This window comes from Colobus angolensis, unplaced genomic scaffold (assembly GCF_000951035.1).
Source record: "Colobus angolensis palliatus isolate OR3802 unplaced genomic scaffold, Cang.pa_1.0 Scaffold52, whole genome shotgun sequence".
NCBI lineage: Eukaryota > Metazoa > Chordata > Mammalia > Primates > Cercopithecidae > Colobus > Colobus angolensis.
In genome coordinates this window covers 4,421,681-4,441,818 of record NW_012118710.1, presented here as the reverse complement: position 1 = coordinate 4,441,818, position 20,138 = coordinate 4,421,681, and the positions used below count along the sequence as shown (strand labels likewise).

Below are 20,138 nucleotides of genomic sequence, written 5' to 3'. Positions count from 1 at the left end.
CCTCGGCCTCCCAAAGTGCTGGGATTACAGGTGTAAGCCACCTCACCCGGCCACTAAGTGGGTTCTGATCATGCTATTGTGTGATTTTGTTGTTGTTGTTGTTATATCTTTTAAGATCTATCTAAAAATCAGTGATTCTTAAGATTGGCTGATCATTAGAATCTCCTCGGCAACTTAAAAATATACAGATTCCTGTTTTTCTTTACCACTGAGTCCTGACTGTGGTTATTTTGAAAATGCTACCATAGTACATTTCTGATGATGAACAAGGATTAAGAAACACCAGCCAACAGTGTCCTACGAGTATCCATTTACTTTTCTTTTGTGTAGTGCTGTGTTCATGTCTGTTAGAGCACTTAACTCATTGTATTGTAATTACTTATGTCTGTTTTCTATTAAACTGTAAGCTACATTAGTGTAGAGTCCATTTCCTAGTTTTCTTTTGTTTGTAAAGCAAAACCCAGGGCCACTCAAACAAGGAGTTGGCTCAACTGGCAGCCTGAATAGTTTGCACCAGGTTAAGAGATAGAATCTCATTCTTGTCTGGGTGCCGTACTCAAGCCTGTAATCCCAGCACTTTGGGAGGCTGAGACGGGCGGATCACTTGAGTTCAGGAGTTCAAGACCAGCCTGGCCAACATGGCGAAAATCCCTACTCTGCTGAAAATACAAAAATCAGCCCGGTGTGGTGGCGTGTGTCTGAATCCCAGCTATTTGGGAGGCTGAGGCAGGAGAATTGCTTGAACCTGGGAGACAGAGGTTGCGGTGAGTCAAGATGGTACCTCTGCACTCCAGCCTGGGTGACAGAGTGAAACTCCATCTCAAAAAAAAAAAAAAAAAAAAATCTGCCAGGTGTGGTGGCATGCACCTGTAATCCCAGCTATTTGGGAGGCTGAGGCAGGAGAATCGCTTGAGCCCGGGAGGTGGAGGTTGCAGTGAGCCGAGATGGTGCCACTGCACCCCAGCCTGGGCAACAGAGTGGGACTTCATCTCAAAGAGAGAGAGAGAGAGAGAGAGAGAGAGAGAGAGAGAGAGAGAGATAGTATCTCATTCTAAATAATGATAAAGCCTCCCATTGGGGGAACATTTTGGATCTATCAAATGCTTATGATTATTGTATTAGTGAGAAACAAAAGTAAGGAGACAAGTTCCAAATGGAGGCTTCTTTTTACTTGCTTTGGTCTCACAAACCCATTCAGCTATGCCGGAGCATCATGTTATTACATGATGTAGGGATGAGCAATAACAAGGAGACAGTTGTTTTTCTCCCATCTTTATCTACCAATTTGCATTCATGAAGGATTGAGTAACTTTTATTCTTCTACCATTAAGGAAGAAAAACAGAAAAAGAAAATGGCTGTAAAGTTGGAACTAGCAAAATTTCTTCAAGAAACCATGACAGAAATGGCAAGGAGGAACAGAGCCAAGATGGGCGATGCCTCTACACAGCTGTCATCCTATGTGAAGCAGGTGTCCATCTTTTATGTAATGCCAAACAACTTCAGGGTTGGGAGTTATATGAAAAACACATGTCATCATGGATTTCCCAAACTGTTCACCATCTTTGGAATTGCAAATATCTAAATTATGAACGTACAATATTGTAAACATTTAATATTATAAACATTGATAGTAGTTTGCAGAAAAGCCTGTCTTAAGTAATCAGCATGTTGAAGACATTGATAACTTCTTGGAAAGAACAGTAGACTTAGAGTCAAACTTCCGAACTCCTGATTTTTCGGCTGATGTAGTTTGACTTCGGATGGATATCTTTTCTTTATACCACGAGACCCATTTCCAGATGTCAGACAGAGTCCCATAAATGCTTTGGTGTCTCTTTCAAATAGCCTATTGGGAAAGTTAAATTAAGTAGGAAACACATTTTAATTGGCCTCTTTGTCCCACTGCGTAGGTCCAGACAGGCCACAAGCCCAGCACAAAGGAGATAGTTCGCTTCTCCAAACTATTTGAGGACCAGCTGGCCCTGGAACACTTAGATCGCCCTCAGCTGGTTGCCCTTTGCAAACTGCTAGAAATGCAGACGTTTGGAACCAACAACCTGCTCCGCTTTCAGCTCCTGATGAAACTGAAGTCTATAAAAGCAGATGATGAAGTAAGAGCTTAACCATAGCTCTAGGGAATTAGCAAGTTTTTGGGAGATACCTTAGGGTGCCTGTGGGACGAACTGTGCAGTATTGTTTTTGTTTTTGAGACGAAGTCTTGCTCTGTTGCCCAGGCTGCAGTGGCGCAATCCTGGCTCATTGCAACCTCTGCCTTCCGGGTTCAAGTGATTCTCCCACCTCAGCCTCCCAAGTAGCTGGGATTACAGGCATGCACCACCACACCCAGCTAATTTTTCTATTTTTAGTAGAGACGGGGCTTCATTCACCATGTTGGCCAGGTTGGTCTCAAACTCCTGACCTCAAGTGATCTGCTCGCCTCAGCCTCCCAAAGTGCTGGGATGACAGGTGTGAGCCACCACGCCTGGGTAGAAGTGCAGTATTTTCCGTTGGGTCTGGTCATGTTGGGTTCTGACAAAATGAGTGGTTTAAACAACCATTACCATGACAACTTGAACCTTGATTACTCATTTGAGGAGTTGTCATCCCCTTACCCATTTATTGAGAAGGCCATCATAAGCAGTTAGTAATCTGGATGTCTTAGCTGGGACTCATCTAAAGCAGTTAGGACCTGCTGGGAAGGAAATAGCAGCTCAGTAGATTCCTGACAAAGCTCTGCTCCCACACTTGTGCTCTCATACCGGGAAGCTGGTGCCAAAGTCAATATTCTGCTGGGCACGTTGGCCTGCCAAGAAGGGGTAGTTGGCTTGGTATGCAAAACATAATGCTGGGAGGAAAAGCAGAGCCTCAACACCTTGTAGAAGAAAGGCACCCTTGGACTATAACTACTAATTAGGCTTTTTGAAAAAATGGAAGGAATGTTTCTTGACTCAGAATCAGCTGCTTTATAAGCATTCCGCCTGGGGGAGCAGGTTTCCCAGAACTGAGAAAGCATGATCCCTTTGGCCCCATTTAGATTTCAGTTGTTGCTCTTAGAGCTTTGCAATAAACAATACTGGTCCCAGAAATACCATAGTTTTGGGTTACGCCAAGCAGAAGCTGTGTTATTTACTGAGGGAGTTTTGTGGATCAGTGTGTCAGGGCCATTTCTGGGGGTGGTGGGGGGACAGCAGGGGAAAACACTACAGTGACATGCAACAAATGGTACATTGTGAGCTTTTCAAGTGAACTACTTTTTTCTAATGAACCATAAAGCTGCCACGGAAGAGAAAAGTAGATACGTCACAACCAGACAAAATGCAGATCAAGAGGGGAAAAAATTACTCTGATGACAGAATGTTGGGGAGGAGTTGCGTAAATATCCCTAATATTGCTAATACCTGTTGGCAGGATTCCCGTTATTTCAACTGCCACCTCCCTATGCCTTTGCTGCAGCAGCCAGTGCAAGGTACAAAGTGTCCAAGCCTCCGATTCTGTTTCCACTGATTTACTGGAATTTAGGGATTACATAAAATTGGAATCAAAAGCTCCAACTCCATCCCTTACATTTCTTTCAGATAATTGCCAAGGAAGGGGTGAGGGCATTGAGTGTATCAGAACTACAGTCCGCCTGTAGGGCCCGAGGGATGAGATCATTGGGTCTCACGGAGGAACAACTGCGACAACAGCTCACAGAGGCAAGTAGCAGCACCCCTCCGGGGTCCTCTTCCCTAGAACTCTCTTCTACAATATGCAGACCTCCTTATGTGATTTCTCCTTTGCAAGTGAATCGTCTTACCTAATTTGCCTTATTTCATTGAGCAGTGGGATGTTGAAGAACTAGGTTGATTTTTGACTTTGATTGGGATCTCTATCAGTTTTCCATTGCTGCCTACGAAATGACCATGAACTTAGTGGCTTAAAACAACACCGGTATATTAGCTCACAGTTGGTAGGTCACAAGTGCAGGCTGTCTTCCTTTGGAGGCTGTGGGAAACGACTTGCTTCTAAGTTCATTCAGTTGTTGGCTGAACCTAGTTCCTTGCAGCTGTCGGCCTGTCTTTGTTTCCCGGCTGGCTGTGAGCCCAGGGCTACTCTCAGCATCTAGTGGCCACCTGTATTCCTTGCCTCTTGGCCTCCTTCATCTGCAAAGCCAACATCAGAGAACTTCTCATATGCCAGAGCTTCCTTGTGCTTGAAATCTCCAATTTCCCCTGTGTTTGACCTCTAGCCCGACTGAAGGTCTCATGTGATTGGTGAGGCCCATCCAAAGAGTCTCCCTATCTTAAGGTCAACCGACTTGGGACCTCAGTTACACCTGTAGAATCCCTTCACACAGCACCTAGAATACTGTTGAATAACTAGGAGAGAGTGTGGGTGCTGCAGGGACAAGGTGTCTTGGAGCCACCTTAGAATTTTGACCTACTCCACGTAGTGTAAAGGGTCCTGGCAAAAATTTCAGTTCAAGGCCTGTTATCTGTGTGAATCTGTCTGGAGGTCCCCACTTTGCCTGGTGGCCCACCTAGGGCTGCTTTTCAATTAGTGCCCCAAACCAACACACGCTGTGTTAACCCATGTTTAATATTTTTCCTCAGATAGCATATTTGTACTTTAAGAGCATCCATGCTTTAAAACAAAGGAGTAACTCCTATTACATTTCATTCCCATCATTGTAAAAAATGCCATGAAGAGTGCGCAGATAATCTTAGGATACCAGCCATGGCTTGGAAACCGTGTTAGGTCACTTTTTCCTCTCATATGTCGGACCAGCTCTGGTTGGAAGACAGCACATTGTAGAGAAAGATCCTTAAAATCATTTATTTCTTGAACGTTGGCTATGACATGGTCACTGCACAAGCTTTCTGAATATTTTTTTATGGTACTTTTTGAATTTTATCTTTTGTGCATATATTACTGATCTTAAGAAGACAGGGTTTCACTCTGTCACCCAAGCTGGAATGCAGTGGCATTAACACAGGCCACTGCAGCCTCAAACTCCTGGGCTCAAGCGATCCTCCCACCTCAGCCTCCCTAGCTGGGACCACGGGCATGTACCACTATACCCAGATAATTAGAAATTTTTTTGTGTGGAGACAGAGTCGCCCTGTGTTGCTCAGCTTGTGATTTATTCTTTCACATTATCTACACTTTGTCCAGGAGAAGATACTTGACTGGGTTGACAGTTTAATTGAATTCTCCGAGAGTGATTCCACCATAGTGAAGGAGTCGGCAGGGTACCCCCTCAGTGCAGAAGCCAGGGCTGGGCCCCTGTCCGTGTTCTGCCGTTACTCATCACCTGAGCGGCTCGGCGGAAGGGGCGGAAGGTGCCAGCGAGGGAGGCGGCACATCACCGCGGATCACTCCAGCTCTGGCGTTCTGTGATTCTCACGTGTTGTTCCCCTCCTGTTCTCCAGTGGCAGGACCTCCACCTGAAGGAGAACGTTCCTCCTTCCCTTTTGCTCCTGTCCCGCACCTTCTACCTGATAGATGTGAAGCCCAAGCCTATTGAGATACCACTCAGCGGGGAGGTGAGTAACTGGGCTCATGGGCACCCTCAACGTCCATCCAGCTGAGGCCTCTCCATAAACACTTGGTGTACTCCTGCAGTCAGAGCAGGCATTTCTTTTGGCCTTTTGGAATTTGGCCCAACTGGTTTTATGTTTTAAACATTCCTGAAAAACCAACCAACCACAACAAAACAAAGGCCAGGCACAGTGGCTCACGCCTGTAATCTCAGCACTTTGGGAGGCCGAGGTAGGTGGATCACCTGAGGTCAGGAGTTCAAAACCAGCGTGACCAACATGGTGAAACCCCGTCTCTACTAAACATACAAAAAATAGCAGGGCATGGTGGTGGGCACATGTAATCCCAGCTACTTGGGAGGCTGAGGCAGTATTGCTTGAACCTGGGAGGCGGAGGTTGCAGTGAGATGAGATCACGCCATTGCACTCCAGCCTGGGCAACAGAATGAGACTCCATCTCAAACAAAACAAACAGAAAACTGAAGCCACTCAGACTACCTGCAGCCTTAAGGCTGCTACTGCCTTTGAGCCCAGTTTGAGAATTTCACTAATAGGAGCAGTTTATTCCTTTTCCTTAACTATCTCATCTTCATTAGCAGACGTGTGTGTGGGTGTTTCTGTTGCTTTCTCCTTTTAGACTGAATGCTTGCTGTTCATTTGTCCAGATTCCTATTAGTTTTTAAGCATTGAATAGCTAATCTAGAATGCCCTTCAACTCATTTCCTTAGTCATTTTTCTTCCGGGTGTTGTAGGGAAGAGCATAGGATTGGCCCAGTCACTATAGCATCTTGCTCCGGGCCCATCAGAAAGGGCCTCCCGCTTCTATAGCTGGTGGCTTCCTGTCTGACTCAGAACCCCGCATGAGTAAGAAAGGAAAGACTCTTGTAGAAGATGCTACACTGTGGTTTAGGGGATTAGTCCAAGTACTAAGTGAGGGCCATTTTATATCTTAATTACGCTGTTGACTCCTTGGACAAGCCAAGGAAAATTATCTGAAGTCCAGTATGAAAACCCAACTTCAGGAAACACCATCTTGCTTTCCCTTTTCATATTTCTAGAGTAATCTGGTTTTGGGATTTGTCCAGGAAAAACTCTAGGGAGACTAGGAGCAGTTTCAGAGTATAGACCATGTTCTAAAAGGCAGGCTAGTGGGTTCTTATTCTATCCAACTCAAGGAACCATTCATGTGAGACAGACCAAAGTCAACAGTCATTCTTAAGATTGCTCTCAGGGGCTAGGAAATCTGGGAGGAGCTCACTGTCTCAGCTAAATTTGGGTTCTCAGAATTATTCTAGAGGGCCATCAGCTCTTTCTCCAGACATTGCTTTTCTGGAGTGGGTGAGAAAGGAATTAAGGACAAAATGATAAGCTCCTAAGCAATTTATTGGCTTTTTCCCACCCATGTTTTTAAACTTCTATTCTCCATGTATATATACAAAATGAGAACAAGTAGCATGCTAGGTTCTGTGAAGAATAGAGACATCAAATACACTGTAATTTTGGATGTATGTAGCCTTATCCCTCCAAAGTACACAAATAACTTCCAAAGCACAGTGATATGTTTTTCAAATCTAATTCCTAAAGATAGGTTAGCTAGCTATTCTATCACCACCCCCATTCTTATCGTAATCTATAATACCACCCCTCTTCCCATCTTCCTTGCATTACAGGAGCTTACCATTTTAGTAAATCAGGCTATTTTATCATTTATTATTAGATACTAAAAATGAAAAAGATGCAACATAGACCAAGTTATATCAATGCTATTAGAAAATAACTGAGACCAGGTGCGGTGGCTCATGCCTATAATCACAGCACTTTGGGAGGCTGAGGCGGGCGGATCACCTGAGGTCAGGAGCTCAAAACCAGCCTGGCCAACATGGCGAAAACACCGTCTCTACTAAAAATACAAAAATTAGTAGCCAGGCATGGTAGTAGGTGCCTGTAATCCCAGCTACTCAGGAGGCTGAGGCAGGGAGAACTGATTGAACCTGCGACGGGGAGTTTGCAGTGAGCCGAGATCGAGCCAATGTACTCCAGCCTTGGTGACAGAGCAAGACTCCATCTCAAAAAAAAAAAAAGAAAAAAGAAAAAAAAGAAAAAAAAAATTGAGAAATTGCTTTTTTGTTTTTTAGGCTGACAGCAGGACCAGTACCATCAGTGGTTTGCTAATGATTATTTTAAATGCTAGAATCTATCCGAGTGCAACTTTTGTATATAAAGTACTCAAAACTCAAAGAGAAATAATACTAAGTTGCTATGTCAGGGGCATATTTCATGTTACTCATAAAAGGGTGGAGCTGGAGGGTGAAGCTAGGGATTTAGTGGAAAGCAAATTGTGCTAAAAAAGGCATTGACTACTATAAAAGTTTCTGGGTTTTAGGAAGAGCAGAAAGCTTATGATACATAAAATGTTTCTCTCGCCAGGCTCCAAAGACTGATATTCTTATGGAATTACCTACTTTCACCGAATCTAAAGAGAACATGGTGGATCTTGCACCTCAACCGAAGGGAACTAAGGTTAGACAGTTACTTTCCATTTGGTTAATTAAAAAATGAAAATAGCAATGGGTCGATTTCTCCTGTTTTAATCTCCTTAATGAAACTGAAATTCAATACAATAATGTTCCTTAATAAGGAATACTTATTGTACTGTTTGATCTGTTTCTAAGAGGAAGCTTATTATTTGGCTACATGTAATTAGGTTCCAGATTTTGCCTTTTGAATCCTGTGCCAGGATATGAGGTAGCTGTGACAAGTTCCTGGTAGTCAAGGTAGTGGACTGTAGATTAATACAGATTTTTTTTAAATCAGTAACCCAACTCTTGGTTCTGATGTTTAAGGATGAAGACTTTATACAGCCGCCACCAGTTACATCATCACCCATAACACCATCAACACCTATTTCATTACCTAAAGGATCCATCACTTCTAAAGAAGCTGTAAGTATCTTTAATAAATGAAAAAGAAAAACCCTCTCCCTCCAGTTATCTTTAAGCGTAGTGAGAATCTAGAATTAGTCCTGTTGCAAAACACTGCACAATTCTTCCTGTTGTCCAAACAGGAAATTGTAGGCTGAACTTTAGTCATCTTATAACCACGTTTTTTACTTCAACTATCCAAAAGCAAAAAACCACCAATACAATTGTGGGTCAGACTAAAACATGCTTAGAAGCCAGTTACAATATAGGCAGACCCTTTTTTTCTTATGTGCCAGATGGAAATAGTTTCCATGTGTTGTGTATTTTACACAGGCTTCTGATGTCAGGAAACACTAGCTGGAAAGCAACTTGAATTTCAGGAGAAATGCACGTAAATAAGAAATTATCTATCATCCAGTCTTCCCAATTGGGTGAAGGGATTTGGGGCAAGAGCACAGGGCATGAAGAGTAAACAGTGGGGAGGTTGTGGGAGAGTTGAAGTGGGAAGTGGCTCCTGTGGACCAAAGACATGGCTGGCAGGACAGAGAATCTATTAAGACACATACGGGGTAAGCCCAGAAAAGCATCCCAAGGCACACACAGACCTTGTTTTTTGTAAATCTCTTGTATCTTTTATTACCAAGGTAAATTACAATCTCAGATTTGACTTTGTGGTCTGTCACTATTTTGATTAAGAAAACAAAAATGGCATTCACTCCTTAAGAACTTCCACGTCTGTGACTAATGCCTACAGTCCTTTTGTTTTTTACGCCTAGACGCTCCAGGCCAAATCACAAATGACGGCCCAGAACAGCAAGGCTAGTTCAAAAGGAGCATAAGGACTACTTGAGGATGGAGCTCACTCTCTCCAGCTTCCGGCCCTCAACAGTGGCATCTGTAAAGGATCTCCCAGCTAAGACTCTCTGTCTGGCTTCAGAGAGTGGATCACTCGTTTAGCCCATGGGGCAGTGCTTTGAGGCCTGGTAACCATTCCAGGTGATGTGAGTCGTGAGACCAAGTTCAGACCCCTTATAAAAATATAATTGCGAAGTCCCATTTCCTCTGTGCCATTGTCACCCCACTCCACTTTGTATAAAGCTCACCCCCCACCATGTTGTTTTTTTAGTTTCATGTGTACGTCCCTTAAGAGGGGAAATTTTTTGCACAATGGAATCAGCTTGGCACCTTAGATACCTCTGTCTCCTATGGCTTGGAATTCTGAGTAAGAACTTGGAAGTTCCAAAAACCATTTTAGGAGCACCTGATTAACTTTCTGAATGATCCACCAGTAGAATCAACACCCTGGAAACAAAGTACCTTATGAGACGGGATGGATATACTCCCCAAAAGATCTTTCTGGATATAATGAAGCTTCTTGGAGAAAATGGGGAGTTAAACAGACTGGCAATCAGAAAGATTTGGCTGCTTCTGACATCCCCCTCTTGGGCCTGCAGAGGCTGCAGCAATCTGCTAGGCAGCCACTCTTCTAGCTCATATGGCTTTCATTAGCCACCATTTTGCTAGGAAGCATAATTAAGGGTTTAAGCCTTAATCATTTGTTTGTGTTGGGTGTGTGTGTTTCTGGCCAGTTTGTCTTTCACAAGACTATTTATTAGTCATAGGGGTTGTGAAGGTCTGATATAATCCCTGTGCTACCCAGCAACAAGTATCACATTAGGATATTTATGTTTGGTGTTTTCAGTATTAATAATACTGAAATAATAGACTGCCATGCAGCTGACCAAGGGCTTTCTTCCCTTGGGGAGTGGTTAGAAGGCCAAAGGTATTTCGGCCTGTAGGTGATAAAATTAGATTTACTTGCTGTGGTTAGACAGCAATCAGTTAAAATAAGTAAAACTCAACTGTCCTGTCTGGGATCACCTAAATGAGGAATGTCACCAGCACTTCACAACAAGAATATGTATTCTACAGTGCTTTCTAAACTTCTGCTCCATCAGAGAAGCCCCACCATGTCCCACTAATGAAGCCCAGTTCTTTGGGAATGATGAATCCCTACTGTGCAAATACAGCAGTCGTGGATCCTGCCTAGCGAGGTGATTCGCAATATATTTTCCCGTTTCAAAAATGACGGGTGTTTTAATTAGTCCACATTTCAGGTGTTAAATGTGGGAAAAGGATTAGCTAAACTTGCTCAATCCTGTTTTAGCTGAATGAGTCATAGGTACTGCTGGGCTGTCCTACAGTTCCTTCTGGCTTTCCCTCCAAGCAGGGTGGGAATGAGCAGTGACTCGGTCAAAAGACCTGGGCCACTTGATACACCTCTCCTCCCACTCTTCTGCTAGCAGCTCAGAGAAGTCAAGGATGTGTCGTTGTTCTCATCACTTGGGGTGCTTGGCTGTTGGGTTCAATGATCCTTACATCGAATCCCAGCTAGCGGTGTTCTGGTAAATCGTTAACCACCAACTCTTTGAGGAGGGGAAAGCCCTGATTTATAGCATCTGGTTATTCCAGTGATATAAATCCTCCCACCATGTTGATTTCAAGCCACTGCCATGGTACCACTGGACAGTGCAGAGCTGGGAGGAGACATGCAGTGTCCCCTGAGAGCCAGCACCATACACCACACTGGTGCTAGCCTCCCGGGGTAATGAGACAGTTACACCTCTAGTTAGCATGTTTATAAAAGAGATCCCTTCTGTGTGCGAAGACCTGCATGTGGGGCAGTTACGGTGGAAATGCTCCTGAATACTGCTGAGGGTCCACCTAGAGGGAACCCGCCCAGACCAAGTCTTAGCAGTTAGGTTCTTACTGACCACCCTCTTCTCTGGCTCTCCTCAGCAGAGGGAATGGAAGGCTGTTCCGGCTGCTTCAGAGCTTTCTCCTCTCTGCTCCCTTCTCTATAGATGCAGATGCCTTGGCTCTACCTGCTGCTAATGATCTCATTGGGTATGACTTTAGACTTTTTTATTTTTGAGACAGTCTCGCTGTCACCCAGGCTGGAGTGCAGTGGAGTGATCTTGGCTCACTGCAACGTCCGCCTCCTGGGTTCAAGCAATTCTCCTGCCTCAGTCTCTGGAGTAGCTGGGATTAAAGGCATGCACCACCACACCTGGCTAATTTTTGTATTTTTGTAGAGATGAGATTTCACCATGTTGGCCAGGCTGGTCTGGAACTCCTGACCTCAGGTGATCTGCCTGCCTCAGCCTCCCAAAGTGCTGGGATTACAGGCGTGAGCCACCATGCCCAGCCACTTTAGGCATTCTCTAAAACCCAACTGCAGTGATGCTAGATGTGGTCTGTGTCTCACACAGAATTCTGCTACAATAGAGAGGTAGTGGCCACTAACACTTATGGCCTTGCACCTGTGTCATATCTAATTCTATACTTAAATCATTCCAAAACAAGCCGTATCAGTGCTGTCCAATTTTTCTGTAATGCCAAATCTAGGCTAAAGAGTTCCCACTCACACCAACACATACTAGCAGGTAGTAGTTGGACCAATGTTGCTTAGGAGCTGACTGGTGGGTGGTTCACCTAATGCCAACTGAAACTTCAGCTCGCTGGCTCCACCCAGTGGTAGCTAATAAGCACAGCAACCTCATTAACTGAGACAGATTTCCTCCCTCATCTGATGTTCAATCTTACTTACCTAAGATCAATACATTACATTAGCAGGGCCAAGGGACCGATGATCTTCAGCCTATGGCAATTAGAAAAGACGGAAAGGCAGTATTGATTAATGCTGTGGTGATCCCAGCCCTAATCTTTTAACCCTCAGGAAACCAGACAGACTCAGTGCCTTGATGGTACAACATCTTCATTAGATAAACTGGATTCCTTTCCTCAGGAGACCCAATCTGGTCCTCTACGTAAAATGGCCATTTCATTTTCTCTCAGGTCAATTTCACTCTCTTTTATGTGACAGCTAGTGCAGTCTTTGGGGAAATTCGTGGGTGATTTGAGTAGTAACAGCAAGGACATCACTGTAATTATGATAGTGCCATATATTTTTCTAGCACCTCTCCCAAGGGCTTATGAAGCCTTTTAGAGTCTTCATCCCTTCCCACAACATTGCTTCAAGGTAGGGCCAAAGCAGAGTATCACTGTTTTACAAGGAAAGACACTCCTGTGTGGTCTCAAAGCAAATGCTTTTAAGAGCTAAAAATTCATTTCCCAGCTCTGTTCACCAAATGATGCCTTCTTTAAACATAAATACAAGTTGTAATGTTAGCAGGTGCATATTTACAGAGAGAAACAAAGATAATTTTACAATAGTGACCAATACTGTAGCTGCCCAAAAATATCCTAGCTCAGAAATTTAAAGCAGCAATCCCAATTTCCCTACAGAAATGAAAACATATGGAACTTTCTTTTGTATTTAGCAGTAATCCAGCAAAATGTAAGCTTTAATATAGTGACTGCGGAGTGGTAGTTTGAGCCATGAGGTACCGGGGAGCCAGAATCCGCCTGGTGAGGACAGTGATGACCAGCAGGTGGCAGAAGTAAATTCCAAGCAGCCAAAAAAACAAAAGCATTCGGAGAATTTTCCCCCCTTCCTGAGGGGTAGGGTGGAGTTTGGACAGGAAGAACTGTAAGAAGCCAAGATCTGCGACAGTCCCAACAAATACAGTCTGGTCACAAGGATACAGGAAGGACGATCTGGGGAGGAATACCAACAAGAAACGAAGCCAGGGACCTGAATGCAGAACTAGCCTCAGGTGACATGTTCTCCTGCACTTACTAGCACCGGCAAAACCGTGCCCACACAGATGGGGCAGACACATGTCTGGGTTCAGTTTCTGCAGACCTTCATCATTTGCTTTCCTTTCTGTTTTCTCTGTCACCCAGGCTGGAGTGCAATGGCACAATCTCGGCTCACTGCAACCTCCGCCTCCCAGGTTCAAGGGATTCTTCTGCCTCAGCCTCCTGTGGAGCTGGGATTACAGGCACGTGGCACCATGCCTGGATAATTTTTATATTGTCAGTAGAGATGGGGTTTCACTAAGTTGGCCAGGCTGGTCTCTAACTCCTGACCTTAAGTGATCTGCCCATCTCGGCGTCCCAAAGTGCTGGGATTACAGGCATTGAGCAACTGTGCCCTTGGCTTCCTCTTAATCACTTTAGCTCTACCTGGTGGCTATTCCTAGGTAGGTGCCCCCTCCCCAGCCCAACCCCACCGGTTTCCTTGGAAGAAACCATCCATGGTGGTTGGCTGCTGGGCCTTGACTCTCCGCCCAGCGCGTCTAGTGCATGGATGGGGTTCCTGCCCTCGACGCAGACATCTTCTTTTTCTGACTTTCCAAAAGTAGTGGAGAGGCAGGAGGTGCGTCGTGAGGTCTGGGTGCAGGACCTAGGAAGAAGAGGTTACAAGGAACCTGCGCCAGGAGCATGCAGTGCCCTCGGGACAGACCTAGCCCCAGGGCCCGTGGGTGTCCCTTCTTTCCAGTGGACATTCCCACCCTTTTCACACAGCCCATAGAAAAATGAAGCAGCAGCAATTTTTATTGAGGGACCTAAACTGAAAATAGGTTTAGAACATAATTTAAAAAAATAAAACAGCAAAAGTAGCAAAAAATATATGACCTTTTTAAAAACATTTTCCTTTTTTTTCTTTTTTCTTTGTTTTTAATATATAGCAACTGATGCCTCCCAGCCACCAGGAGCATCTTACCCGATGGGTAAATCTCTGGTAACGACCCTTTTAAAAAGACATGTAAATATATACTCAGATTTATACACTTTGTGTTTTCTTCATAGCTATGTACAGAGCCCCCAGTTCGGGGCTGGGCCCCAGGGCCACAACACTGCCCCCAACCTGGCCTTCGCCTCACCATCCTCTGGTACCGGGCATTTGGTGAGCAAAGCAAACTAGTATCGGAATTAGTAAGCCACTGGCACCACCTATCTGGAGCAGAGGTCACCTTCGATCAAGGCTCGAAGCACTGACCTCCCTACTGCTGTAGCCCTGAGGACAAGGCACCTGCCACCAGAGTGCAAGGGGCTTACGGGTGAAGGCGAAACAGACCAAACCGACACGAGAAAGCTCAGGAAGCTCTCACTTGCATGCCTGTTCATCGGCTCCCACTCCCCGTCCTCCAGGCAGTGCCTGGTGGCAGGGAGGGGTCTTGGTCCAACATCTGGGAGGGGATGAAGTGGCCGGCAGCAAGGATCTGCCTCTTTGCACCTCTCACCAACAGGTGGAGAGGAGGTGGAGGAAGAGGTGAGCTGAGCAGGGTGAAGGCAGGCCACACAGGAAGGCCCCCGGTAGGCAGCCGGCTCCTGCCAGCAGGAAAGGGGACAGGGATGGACAGGCAGTGGGCCTGGCAGGGACCATGGGTGAGGGTTACAGCTGACGGTGGAGTCTGGGGAGGACGTGTGGGTGGCAGTCAGCGGCGTTTGAGTCCGCCATTGGCAAGCTGGGCTGGGTGTCGGGGCAGGCAGGGCTCCTCGGGCAGCGGCTCATGAGAGAAGACGGAATCCTCCCCTGAGGAGCATGTAGAGCTCCGGGTGTCGGGAAAGCTCGGGGAGTACTGGTCCAGGGGCATGGACAGGTCCAGGTACTCCTGTGATGGGCGAGAGGAAGCAGTGATGGGCCGGGCCCCTCCTCCCTACTCAGGGAGGTGCATGCACGCAGTGGGGACAGCCTGAGCTCTGGCTCTGGCATGGGCAGCCTTACCTGGTTGGAGGTCAAGGCCACGATGCGGTCCAGGTCTTCCACCAGCTGCTTGAAGGTGGGTCTCTGTGAGGGCACTGCATGCCAGCAGTCCCGCATCATCATGTACCTGCAGCAGGACCGTAAGGTCAGGGAGGAAGGGCCGCCTACTGGAGATGGACACCCTCTCGCCTAGCCCCCTGCCCCTCAAGCCCACTCTTGCCCCAGGGCCTGGCTCAGGGCCTCCGACATCTCCTCGGGCTTACAGCTCGTTGGTGCAGTTACTGGGCTTGTCCATGCGGTGACCTTCCTTCAGCAGCTTGAAAAGCTCCTCCACAGGCACACCAGGGTATGGGGAGCCGCCCAGAGTGAAGATCTCCCACAGGAGCACCCCGAAAGACCATCTGCAAATAAGCGGAGAGCCACGGGGAGTTAGAGCTTCTCCGCCTCCCCTCCTCCAGCACAAATCCTCCACCCAGGGCAGTGCCAGGAGACAGAGTGGAGAACAGATCAGCCTTTCAACATCTGGAGCAGAGGAAATGACCACAGACAATGTTTTGTTTTCCTCTCTGGGGTGGAAGGAGGACTCCTCAGTCCAGGGAGAATGCAGGACTCTGCAGTGCTAGAAGCTCTCTATCCCACACCTCCCTGGCAATTGCTGTTACAAACTCACACATCACTCTGGTGGGTGTAGATCCGGTCAAACAATGCCTCAGGCGCCATCCACTTCACAGGCAGTCGACCCTGAAAGCAGCACAGGGGAGGTTGGGGTGGCCCCAGGCAGGGCTGTGAGGGCACAGGTGGGAAGGGACTCGGGGGTGGGTTCTGAGCCCACCCCACTCCTAGCTTCTCAGATGAAACCACCAGCATGGGGCAGCCCTGTTGGCACTCACGTTGGTTGTCTTTTTATAGTAGTCGATGTGGTGAATGTCCCGTGCGAGGCCAAAGTCTGCTATCTTCATCACATTGTCCTCTGTCACCAGGACATTCCTGGCGGCCAGGTCTCGGTGTATGCACTGAGGACAGAGGAAGGGAGAGTGGGAAGCGGGGAGGTGAGGGAGCTGGAAGGCTCTGTAGGGGGGGCTGCCACCCATGCAAACTGGCCGACTTGTATCATAGGACTTCCGCCACACTGCTCTGCCCCCGAACCTCTGCTTTCCCTCCTCTAACATTCTCTGCCAGCATCAGGCTTCTCATCACAGCAAGCGCTCCTCCCTTCCCTCGCCAAATGCTGGCCCCTTATGCCTCTGCTGGGTCTGCAGCGGTGCGTGCTCCTAGGTCCTGCCTCCCAGCACTGCAAGTCCACATGTGGCTGGGCTCAAACCAAGCCAGCCCTTATACACCAAACACTGCACTCAACACTCACAGACAGTTTCATTTTACCCTCATAACAATTCTACAACAGGTATTGTTATACTTTATTTTCTTTTGAGACAGGGCCTTGCTCTGTCGCCCAGGCTGGGGTGCAGTGGTGTGATCATGGCTCAGTGCAGCGTCAAACTCCTGGGCTCAAGCTAGCCTCCCATCTCAGCCTCCCAAGTAGCTTGGACTACCGGCACGCACTACTACACCCAGCTAATTTTTTTTTTTTTTTTAAAGACGGGGTCTCACTATGTTGCCTAACCTGGTCTCAAACTCCTGAGCTCAAGCAATCCTCCCACCTTGGCCACTGCACCCAGCTGATATTATTCTTATTTTGTATTTGAAGAATTTTAAGATGCTAAGTAGCTGCCTGAGACTACGCAGAAAGTGGCAGTGCACACATCTGACCCTCTATCAGTCTGACCCCAAGGCCACCTGGCTACACTGGTTCTCCTGACTGCGGTTCCCAGAGAGCCTAAGACAACACACAGGGTACACACGGCCAGTGCTCAGTGCATCCACAATGCTACCAAAAGATGACAAGTCACAGGCTGGAGGACTGGGGGGGGCCCTGTTCCCACCCTGGCATTACCCAAGGGAGCCTTCAGGTTCCACACCTTCTTGGAGGCCAGATACTCCATGCCTCGGGCCACCTGATAGGCGCAGGACACCAGGTCCTTGGAGGAGAGCTGCTCCTCTGGGTTGTGGCTGGGGTTGTAGCAGTATTCCAGCCCCGGGGGCCTCCGGGCCTGCAGGTACTCCCGCAGGTTGCCCTTGGAGGCATACTCCACGATGACATACAAGGGACCTGCGGGCACAGGAGAAGAGGCCACAGGGCCAGCAGCAGGTGAGCAGGTTTGGCTTCACCTCAAAGAAACCCCATCCCCAGTGGCACACCCTGGCCAACCTCTCCTCTCCTGCCTCCTCTTAGGGGACCTGGGAAATCCATTCTACTACCCAAAGAAAATTAGAGGAATAATTACTCCCCGCGTAGTCTAGAAAATTCTCAAGCAACATTGGCATAAGAGCCCCAGTTTGTCTGTTTATTTATTCTGAGATGAAGTCTCGCTCTGTTGCCCAGGCTAGAGTGCAGTGGCGCAATTTTTAGCTCACTGCAACCTCCGCCTTCTGGATTCAAGCGATTCTCCTGCCTCAGCCTCCGAAGTAGCTGGGATTACAGGCGTGCACCACAACGCCTGGCTTTTTTTTTGTTTTTTGTTTTGGGATGGAATTTTGCTCTTGTTGCCCAGGCTGGAGTGCAATGGCGCCATCTCGGCTCACCACAACCTCCGCTCAAGGCAACCTCCGCCTCCCGGATTCAAACAATTCTCCTGCCTCAGCCTCCCGAGTAGCTGGAATTACAGGCATGTGCCACCACGCCCAGCTACTTTTTGTATTTTCAGTAGAGACAGGGTTTCACCTGTTGGCCAGACTGGTCTCGAACTCCAGACCTCAAGTGATCCACCTGCCTCGGCCTCCCAAAGTGCTAGGATTACAGGTGTGAGCCACTGTGCCTGGCCTATTTATTTTATTTTTGAGACAGAGGGAGTGTCTCCCAAGCTGGAGTGCAATGGCGTGATGATCTCGGCTCACTGCAACCTCCACCTCCCGAGTTCAAGCAATTTCTTGTGCCTCAGCCTCCCGAGTAGCTGGTATCATAGGCATGCACGTCCAGGCCTGGCTAATTTTCATATTTTTAGGAGAGACGGAGTTTCACCATTTTGGCCTGACTGGTCTCGAACTCCTGATCTCAAGTGATCCACCTGCTTTGGCCTCCCAAAGTGCTGGGGTTACAGGTATGAGCCACTGCACCCAGCCTGAGCACTCTTAGCCCATAATTACTCAGCTGCCTCTGTTAACACACCATGTGTGTGAATCTAGGTATCTATATTCTTGAATGAACACCAATAAGCGGAGCCCAGACCCCAAAATAACACATTTTAACCTCTGCTAAAGTGGCCGCTCTTAACCCCCTTCCCTAACTGTGACCGAGAGAGGCCTTGGGACTGATACTCCAGCTCAGATCTTTTCCCGGCTGGGCAGGGAAGGCCAGTCTGGCCGGTACCCACCGTCCTGCGTGCAGGCCCCCAGCAGGTTGATGATATTCTTATGCTTCCCAATCATCTTCATCATCTCCATTTCTGAGATCAGGTCTGACAAGTCTTTCTCTGTTGCGTCCGCTTTAAAGAACATGTTGAGACTCATTTACTTGGGAAGGGAGGGCAGGAGAAAGGCTAAGGGAGTGGGGTATGTGTCGAGGGGCTGCTTTTCCCTGGGACTTGATTCTCTCCTCCCCACTTCCATCCAAACTTATTTTCTCTTCCGTCTAATGGGAGTCGTTGTTGCAACAGGTGGTAGTGAGTGGGCAGGGATGTGGTGAGGAAAGCCCGCAAGCAATGGATCCAGGATAAACACCTGACCACAGCCCAGGCTGATACCAAGGAACAGAGTGAGGTCACAGAACAATCTCAGGGTGCAGAACACCCCCTCCACTCCCAGGTAACCCCAAGCAGGCAGGGGAGCAAATGTGGGCAGCAAAGGCACCAGAGAAGCTGTTCTGCTGGGCCCGAGGCCTGCTGCTTGCTTGGAACGGGACAAGATTTTCTTTGCAAGGACAGAAGCATCACTTACACTTCAACATCTTCACAGCCACTTTGGTCACACGGTTGGGTTTGTCCTTGTCCAACCCGATGGCCTCTGCCAACACCACCTGCCCAAAGCAGCCCTCTCCCAGGGGTTTGCCTAAGACCAGTCTTTCAGGGAAAACAGAGAGTGGCATAAGTTGGGGCTGGTGAAGTTCAAACCTTGAGAGGCACCCCATCTCCGCCTCTCTGTATTTCACCCAACTGCAAGCAGAAAGTGGAAATGTTTCTGCAGGCATTTCATGAACCTTCACCACCCAGAAGGTGTTAGTATATGCACCTTCTACCACTAGAATAGCAAGCAAGGAATGCCTTCAAAAAGTTGGGAGTTAAAGTATATTACCTGTCCCGAGGCAGCTCCCAGCGAGGGTCTTCAGGAAGCTCATACTCAGAGACCCCTGCTAGCATGGGAGTCCCACTGGAGGAGAGCCGTGATGGCCGAACCAGAAGAACCCCAGAGTTCATGGACGCACTGGAGTCAGCAGACACCTGCAAGGAAGAGTGGGGTCACCCTAGAGCAAGGAGCAGGGTCAGGGGCGACTCCTTCCAATTCCTAGTCACGGCTTCCCAACAATGGCAGAGACACGTGTCTGTGTATCTGATGTTCCTTCCCCAACACAGAGTGTTTCAAAGACCATGGCAGGCTGGGAGGCCCAACTCCTAGGACTGACCTATTTCTGCCATGAGCTGGCCTTTCTAGACTTCACTCACCTTTAAATTAAGCAGACCAAATGCACCTCTTCCAGCTTGACGTTTTATAACGGATCATCACAGTAACAACTCTATTCTCCTGACTCTTTGCAACTACTTTGCCTTAGTTTATGGATTCCCAACTCCCAAAGCACCTTCCAGAATGAGCACAGGCTTCTGAGGAAACGGCCACTCTTGCACACACCCTCCCATGCGGAAGGGTGCGCACACAGGGGAGAAGGGTATGGTATGGCTGGTAATGGTTGGCTGTGTCCCCACCTAAATCTCATCTTGATTTCCCACGTGTTATGGGAGGGACCTGGTAGGAGGTCACTGACTCATGGGGGCAGGTCTTCCCCGTGCTGTTCTTGTGATAGTGAATAAATCTCA

At 47.5% G+C, this 20,138-nt stretch overlaps 2 protein-coding genes across 6 annotated transcripts in view; one reads left to right on the top strand and one right to left on the bottom strand.

Moving 5' to 3' along the window:
* LETM2 (leucine zipper-EF-hand containing transmembrane protein 2) overlaps positions 1 to 10,527 on the top strand; it is a 23,074-nt gene extending 12,547 nt beyond the window's left edge. For 4 of the 5 annotated variants that reach the window (XM_011960689.1, XM_011960688.1, XM_011960690.1 and 1 more), the window contains 7 exons: positions 1,332 to 1,469; positions 1,912 to 2,112; positions 3,577 to 3,696; positions 5,413 to 5,526; positions 7,948 to 8,040; positions 8,364 to 8,462; positions 9,218 to 10,527. In XM_011960689.1, coding sequence (XP_011816079.1) covers positions 1,332 to 1,469; positions 1,912 to 2,112; positions 3,577 to 3,696; positions 5,413 to 5,526; positions 7,948 to 8,040; positions 8,364 to 8,462; positions 9,218 to 9,280 — 828 coding nt within the window. In that variant the 3' untranslated portion in view covers positions 9,281 to 10,527. The remainder of the gene's footprint in view (positions 1 to 1,331; positions 1,470 to 1,911; positions 2,113 to 3,576; positions 3,697 to 5,412; positions 5,527 to 7,947; positions 8,041 to 8,363; positions 8,463 to 9,217) is intronic. The other variant, XM_011960687.1, reaches the window with a different exon arrangement.
* A 1,864-nt stretch (positions 10,528 to 12,391) lies between these two features.
* The window catches only part of FGFR1 (fibroblast growth factor receptor 1), a 71,108-nt gene continuing 63,361 nt past the window's right edge, over positions 12,392 to 20,138 (bottom strand). Inside the window, 9 exon segments of the mRNA XM_011960686.1 lie at positions 12,392 to 14,965; positions 15,079 to 15,184; positions 15,321 to 15,458; positions 15,728 to 15,798; positions 15,948 to 16,070; positions 17,034 to 17,224; positions 18,486 to 18,596; positions 19,048 to 19,169; positions 19,402 to 19,570. Of these exon segments, the coding sequence (XP_011816076.1) occupies positions 14,789 to 14,965; positions 15,079 to 15,184; positions 15,321 to 15,458; positions 15,728 to 15,798; positions 15,948 to 16,070; positions 17,034 to 17,224; positions 18,486 to 18,596; positions 19,048 to 19,169; positions 19,402 to 19,570 (1,208 nt within the window). The 3' untranslated portion in view covers positions 12,392 to 14,788.